Source organism: Budorcas taxicolor, chromosome 10 (genome assembly GCF_023091745.1).
Source record: "Budorcas taxicolor isolate Tak-1 chromosome 10, Takin1.1, whole genome shotgun sequence".
Classification (NCBI taxonomy): domain Eukaryota; kingdom Metazoa; phylum Chordata; class Mammalia; order Artiodactyla; family Bovidae; genus Budorcas; species Budorcas taxicolor.
The window spans coordinates 101,111,108-101,118,375 of NC_068919.1; the positions used below are offsets into that span (position 1 = coordinate 101,111,108).

Below are 7,268 nucleotides of genomic sequence, written 5' to 3' on the forward strand. Positions count from 1 at the left end.
TTCTAGGGTGAGCGGGTCGCGCCCCAAGCTTGGGCGCGCACCCCAGAGAAGAGGGCGCTGATGTACAGGCAGCGAACGCACCGAGCCCAACCCTGCCTTCCTAAGCATCATGAGACTTACTAGAAAATGAAACTGAAAACGGAGAAGCCTGTTTCTAACCTGCCCCGGCCTAGTTCGCTCGGAGACTTGTGACGGCCCGGCGGGCAGGCTTCCGATTGGCTGCCTGAATGCGGAGTATAAAGGCGAGCGCGGCAGCCGGCCGCTCACTCCGCCACCCGCGCAGCTGCTGCAAGGATGGCTGGCTTCGCGGCCTTGGTCCTTCTCGGGCTGCTGTCGCTGTCTGGCCTGGACGCCATCCAGCGTGAGTGTCCTCTCCTCTCTCCCCTCTTCCGCCAGCCCGTCCTGTCCCGATCACACCCACTTGGCACCTTGGGCACTAACTCTGTCCACCCCGGTCCCGGTCCCGGTCCCGCTCCCGCTCCCAAGTTTTCCATCCCAGCTCGGTGGAGGCGCAGCCGGCTTCGTCTCGGGCAGTGGAAGCGGCGGGGTGCGCGGGGAGTGGGGAGAGGGTGCGACCTCAGGTCGCCAGCTTCCCCGGGGTGTGGGGAGGGAGCCCCTGGCTCGGCCGGACGGTACCGCGCGGGTCGGGACGGAGTTCCTGGGTGCGGATGTGGTTCAGGGCGGGCGCGGTGGGGGAGGGATTCTCTTCCGCTGCTTCGCGGGGCTCTGGCTGCCCCCGCGCGTCTCGTGTTGCGGGCGGGCCGGCGGGCCCCAGAGGGCAGGGTTGGGGGCTGCGAACGGGTGGAGACAACGCGTGGGCTTTGGGGGAGTCGCCGCCAGGGTATGTCGGCCAGCTGGCATCCTGAGGGCCTGGAGCTTCCAGCAGGAGCCGGGCAGGTTCATCTGCCCCTCTGTCCTTTTCCCCAAATAAGGGACCAAACCAGAACAAGGAGTTTTCGGAGACTTTCGTGGAATGCCTTGAGGTTTAACAAACCAATGCTCGTCGTTAATTCTCTTGTTCTCCTTACACTTCGCTTTTAATAACAATCATAGAGGTCCCCGTTGACAGCTGTCTGTCCTGCTCCGTGTGCTGTGACATTTAATTGTGAAAGGGGTCTGCGATGTAAATACGGTGCCTATCATCAGGGTGTCACAAATGAGGAAATGGAGGCTGAAAAGTTGAAACAAGTTAATCCCCCCCAGGGGATCAGTGGCAGACAGTAGAGCCTTTGGCCCGGTGGTGCGCCCCTTGGGCAGTCACTGGTACGTTTTTCACAGTCTTCTGGGGTGAGATTCTAGGGAGCAAGCTGGGCAGCCGTGGGCCTCTGTGACCTTTGTTCACAAAGGGCTCCTCCTTTGGCTCCTTGCCTGGTTCTTTCCAATATGAAGTGTCTCTCTACTTTCAGTTTTGAGTAAGTGAAGGTTTATCAGTCAGAAAGGTTGTAAAACTAGGGCTGAATAATCAACACACTTAGCCAGGTTGTCAGGGATGCTGTGTTCAGATACCTTCTAAATACACTGAAGCTCAGCTTTCTCTTTCATGTGAGAATGGAATTTAAAATGTGTTTGCCAAAAAAACACACGATGTCTGTATTATCACTATTGATATTTTGTTGTGGCCATAGAATTCTTTCAAAAAATAACAAGCAGATATTAAAAAGTATGTTCATTAGAAAGTTTCCAGGAGAATACATGCCTGGAAAATACACAGGGGATTTCTAGAAGACATACAAAAAACATGTAAGTGTGATTCACTTTGGGGGGGGGGGATCTATTTTCTGCTCTTTCCCTGTGTAGGTTTTATTTCAGTCTGGGCATAAATTTTCAGTTAAACTACAGAAGCTAGAATAACTCTTCCTCAAAATGCAGAAGCGGTAAGTGGCCGAAGCCAGATTCAAACCCAGACCTGTCGGATACACCTCCTTCTTTTGGAAATCACTATTGTTGTACCCTTGCAAACCCACCCCCTGGCACAAACCTGCCTAGCTCCCTCAAAGGGAGGATTCCAGGTGGGATGAACCTGTGCTGTTGGATGTATTAGGGTCTAGTTATTAGATCCACCTGCAATGGGGGAGACCTGGGTTCGATCCCTGGGTTGGAAAGATCCCCTGGAGAAGAGAAAGGCTACCCACTCCAGTATTCTGGCCTGGAGAATTCCATGGACTCTATAGTCCATGGGGTCGCAAGGAGTCGGACATGACTGAGCAACTTAACTGTCACTTATTAGAAGCTCAAATGTAAATAAAGGTTTAAATAGAGGTAAATAGAGGTGTAAATAGAGGTTTCTGATTTATCTTCACTTTGAACGTTGGAAAAATACCAGGGCTTCATAGTATTTCCAGTCTAGCTCTTAGTGGGACTAGGGACGTTTTCTTTGATGATTGGAAGATTCTACAGAGATATATCCAGTCACAGTGGCCTGGACTCCTCCTCCTCTGTGCCTCCTGGACATAGAGGATGAACTGACCTTTGTAATCATGTCCCCTGAGTGCATTTGTATCTAAGTGGATTATATACATATATCAGTCTGTAAGTTTAGCAGCATTAACAGTTCACTTAGAAAATGTAGATACAGAGCTTATAATACTTTCTTCCACATCCTCATGGAGGGTCTAAACGTGCGTCTCATTTTGGAATCCACCTGTCCTGTAGCAATGTGTAATATTCGCAGCCTGGCAGATGTGGAAGTCACTTGACCGTGCTCATTAAAAATGCAGCTCCCACCGTCACATGCATTACGCCACTTGGTCCTAATGGAGAGTCTGATCTTGCCCATTTGCCGCAGTCCTCACTCTTCCCTGTTGTTCTCACCCAGCTCGTCTAAGGTGTTTCCAGCTCCTGTCGGTGTTTCCCTTTTGCTTCTTTCTTGTCTGGCTCATGAATCAGGTACATGTTCAGATAGAGGTGTGTCACGTAGACTCTAGACATGGTGAACAGCTTGTGTTCTGTGGAAATACACTGTGGGTGGGCTCTGTTAGGAACCTGAGCGAGGAGGTACTGATGATTACACCTGCCGTTTACCAGGCAGCTGCGCTGTGCAGGGCTCTGCACTAGGCACCTGCTGAGAAGTCTGGTGGGTGTGCATCTAGACAGGAGACCAGGAAGAAGGAAGCAAATGTGAGGAAAATAACTGGCGGGGCTGAAACAGGGTGTAATATGGGAGTCTTTTGATGTGGCCACTCTGGAGGGTGTGTGAAGTGAGAAATGAAGCCCGATCAGTAGATGGGGGCCGAATCATGTAGACTCTTGAGCGATACAGATTCTATGTGCTGAGGAGCCGTGAAGCCTCTTGAGAGCCTCCACACACAGTTCTTAAAAGATACAGCATAGTGTCCGCTGACAGAAAAAGACGTTACCAGAAATCTGCCAGGAAAAGCCTGAAAGGCCTGTGTAGGGGATTGTGTGGGCGAGATACTAAGTCATGGCGTTTCCAACAAACTGGAGGTGGCCTTTTGCCAAAATGGAAGGTCATTTGGCCCGAGGGAAAGAGGAATTGGGAGAAATGTAGGATCCAATATAAACATTTGGTGCCTGATCTAGCTTCAGACCAAAGGAGCCCCAAGTGGAATAGTCTGCAATTTCATGTGTCTTTCCCTGCCGCTCCTCAGGTATTCCAGAGGTCCAGGTATACTCAAGACACCCGCCAGAAGATGGAAAGCCAAATTACCTGAACTGCTATGTGTATGGGTTCCATCCACCCCAGATTGAAATCGATTTGCTGAAGAACGGGGAGAAGATTAAGTCGGAGCAGTCAGACCTGTCTTTCAGCAAGGACTGGTCTTTCTACCTTCTGTCCCACGCTGAGTTCACTCCCAACAGCAAGGATCAGTACAGCTGCCGAGTGAATCACGTTACTTTAACACAACCCAAGATAGTTAAGTGGGGTAAGTTGTCAAGTTCTTTGGTTAACCACTGACAGTTGTATCTGAGCACAGCCACGGCATAAAGCTGCTTTGATATAAAGACATCTGCATCCTGGGATTATCAGGGAGTGTTACTAAAGCTCTGCGTAGTGGCACCCTCTGAGAGAGCTGGGCACAGTGTGGTCGCTGAGACAGTGGCTTCCCTGCAGTGAGAGCAGGGAGCAGCGGCACGTGCGCAGGCACTCCCAAGGCTTCTTCCCTGTGGCCTCCTCGGCTCTCCTGGCAGCCTCGGGCACACCCAGGACCAAGGAGGGTCTCCGGAAGGCACGGGCCTTGAGTGCAAGCCCTGCTACGGTAGGGCCCTCCAACCCTGGCCTCCTCCAGCTCTCTGGATGGCTTGGGATCTCCGGCGGGTAGGAAACGTCTAGGTTTTTCCTCACAGGGGCTCTTCTGCCATCTTTGTTCATAACAATTTTAGACGTTTGTAGTAAGCAGCATTTCAGAAGTCAAACTTAACTGTTTTCTTTCTCCATGTTCTTTTCCACAGATCGAGACCTCTGAGCAGCACCATCAAGGTGGGTTTCTAACCTTAAGAAACCCTATTGTAATATCAGTATCCTGGGGACCATTACAGACAGCTCTAATATGATAAGCCTCACAGTCTGGAAGACATTAATCAGGGTAACAATTCAGCAGGCAGAGAAGAATCCCATGGGGTCCCATTCCCTGCCCCTGGGAGCGGGGGAGATGAGGAAGGCCGTGGTCCTGGGTGTGACTTTCCCAGCATCACTAACCCTCTAAAGGGAGGACAGAGGAGCTGCAGGTGTGGGGTTACAGGCAGAGGCAGCACCTGCAAGTGTTTGCTCTTCTGCCATTTCCATGTTGGGCTCCTCTGGGCCTTCAAAGGTGAACTGTCCCTCCCTTTGCGTGGCAGCTCTTTGCTAAATAGCCTGAAGAGAAGAGTGACGAGGTTCTGCAGAGACACCATTCCTAAGTGTCTGGGCACTGTAGTTGGGTCTCAAAGATCCCAGTCCAATAGAGGAGAGAAGTGGAAACAAGATTGTTGTAACTCAGTGTAAAGACACTGTAACAGATGTATGGCAGCTCTAACACCTAACTCTAGCAGCATGGAACAGGGAGGGATTGGACTTCTCTGCCACTTCAGGTGGAGGCCAGAGGCAGATAATCCAGCTTTTCTGGGAAATTGTATTACTCAGTGTATCTTGGCATGGAAAACCTATTCACATTTCCTGTTGCACTGTAGGACAGGGAAGTTAATTTGCGAGAGCATCAGAGAGTTTGGCTGACCTGCCCAGCATCACACAGTTACTAAGTGTTAGAGCGAGGATATGAACTCTAATACCAGCACTCTCTTCTCTGTGGTTGTAGGAGAACCAGTGGGGTAAACTAAAAGGTTTGCAAAATCATCTGCAGTTTTATCAACAGAGATTTATACAGTGAAAGTTAGATAGGTTTGGTGGTGCTATCTGTGATCTAAAATAAATGTATTTATTATTATTCCTTTTCTCTTTTTTTTTCAGCTTGAAGATTCATTTGGTCTAATTCCAAATTCTCTTTCCTTGCTCTTTAATACTGCTATGCTTTTCTGCTTTATGAACATAACAAGAAGTCGTATTCATGTTACCAGAAATACTTTCTTTATAATCCTACCTTGGGTGCTATGTGTCCATGTTTGACCTGTCTAGGCAGGTGTCTGTGGTGGAGGCACTGGCATCGTGGAGGTGGGGAAGACAATTGCAGATTTAACATCAGCATCTGGGTGTCTTCTCATACAAAACTGGGTAATAGATACTTAGGCACATTAAAGTGAGCCTCCAATTTTGTAACTTTGTTTACAATTTTGGGAAAATTTTGGAAAGATAATTTTTAGAAATATGGAAATTTGTTAATTTTTAGAATTCTGGAGCTTGTGGATGAAGCATTTTGCCATTTAAAATTTATAGGTTCTCTCCTATATCTGTTAGAAACTTGGTTGAGCCTCGTTTTACTATATATTTTGTTTTACTATTTAAAACAATGGTAAAACATTGTGTTCAGCTTCTCAAAGGAACAACAGCTGATTTCTCAATGTCAGTGGGATCCAGAACATAGCAGAAAGTCATCATGAATGTGATGAAACAACTTGCTATCTAAAATTCTGTATTCAATAAAAATCTTTAAAGAAAATGACCGCATGATAAACATTATTAGATAACTAAGATTGCAGCACCTGCCACATCCTCACTAAGATTCTAGATGACACATCTGAGGCAGAGGGAAGGCCCAAAATGTGAGAGAAAAGGGAGAGTAATGGAAATGTGTCCATTTTGTAATCTAAATATAAAATAGTAGTGGTTTCTAAAGTGGTTAGAAAAATAAAACACAACAATAACCTCAGTATAGAAAGAGTAAACAATGTTAGAGTATTCGATGGACTTTTTACCCTGAAGGGTGAAGTTACAAATTTTTGGTAATTTAAATATGTACAATATATTTTGGGGCTGTCCTCAGAAAGAACATAGGCTGAATATTTAATATCCAACTAGAAGATGGCATAGGAGCTTATGGAGTGGTAGTAATGTTTCATTTTTTGACATGGATGGTAGTTACAACAGATTTTGCTTTGTAATTTTTTGTTAAATGTACATACATTCTGCTCATTTTAAAGAAATCTTATATTTCACAATAAAAATAAAATTAATGTGGTTTATGACAGACTGAAGGAGATTTATATTATCTCAAAGATTCACAATAAGCATTCAGTTAATTTTCAATACTCAGTGAATTTATCATTAAAAACTCATAGCTGGGGAAAAAGGCAAATTTACTTAGACTTATAGAAGTTTTCTTAATATACATAAGCAGACACATGCACTCATTAATAGAAAGATATTATAGGTATTTTACAGGTAAAATCAGAAATAAGGGTCTTTCCTGAAGTTCCACTGTGGACCTTCCCTGGCGGCCCAGTGGCTGAGGCTCTGTGCTCTCAGTGCCGCGAGTGAGAATTTGTATGCCTCAGCTAAGATCCCACATGCTGTAGCTAAGTACCAGAGCAGCCAAATAAGTAAATCCTTAAAAAATTAAGATGCCCACCGCGCCTTTCGAGTGATGTTACACTAGAGGTCCCAGCAGCAAATGAAGACAATGAAAAAAAGTAAAAAGAATATTTGAAGAGAAGAAACAAGATTGTATTACTTTGATGCTATATATAGATTATATAGAAATGTCAATAAGATAGATAAATTCTCTTATTAATCCTAAGAATAAATTTGCTGGACAAAAACATAAAGATGCATTTTTTGTACTGGTAACAAATTAAAAATATATAATTTATAATAGCAATAGACATAGTACTTACATATATATAAATGGGCTTCCCAGGTGGCGCTAGTGGTAAAGAAC

At 46.1% G+C, this 7,268-nt stretch overlaps 1 protein-coding gene across 1 annotated transcript; it reads left to right on the forward strand.

Annotated features, from left to right (window-relative positions):
- The first annotated feature begins 244 nt into the window (after positions 1 to 244).
- Positions 245 to 5,533, forward strand: LOC128053800 (beta-2-microglobulin). Its single transcript, XM_052646233.1, has 4 exons — positions 245 to 361; positions 3,609 to 3,884; positions 4,411 to 4,438; positions 5,405 to 5,533. Exons 1-3 carry the CDS (start codon positions 295 to 297, stop codon positions 4,422 to 4,424), a joined length of 357 nt encoding a protein of 118 aa, XP_052502193.1. The 5' UTR covers positions 245 to 294; the 3' UTR covers positions 4,425 to 4,438; positions 5,405 to 5,533.
- The last annotated feature ends 1,735 nt before the right edge of the window (positions 5,534 to 7,268 follow it).

Excerpts from the sequence above, each read along its gene's own strand:
- LOC128053800 (XM_052646233.1), top strand. The coding sequence starts at position 295 with ATGGCTGGCTTCGCGGCCTTGGTCCTTCTCGGGCTGCTGTCGCTGTCT. Across the intron at positions 362-3,608 it reads TGGCCTGGACGCCATCCAGC|GTATTCCAGAGGTCCAGGTA; the intron begins GTGAGTGTCCTC and ends GCCGCTCCTCAG.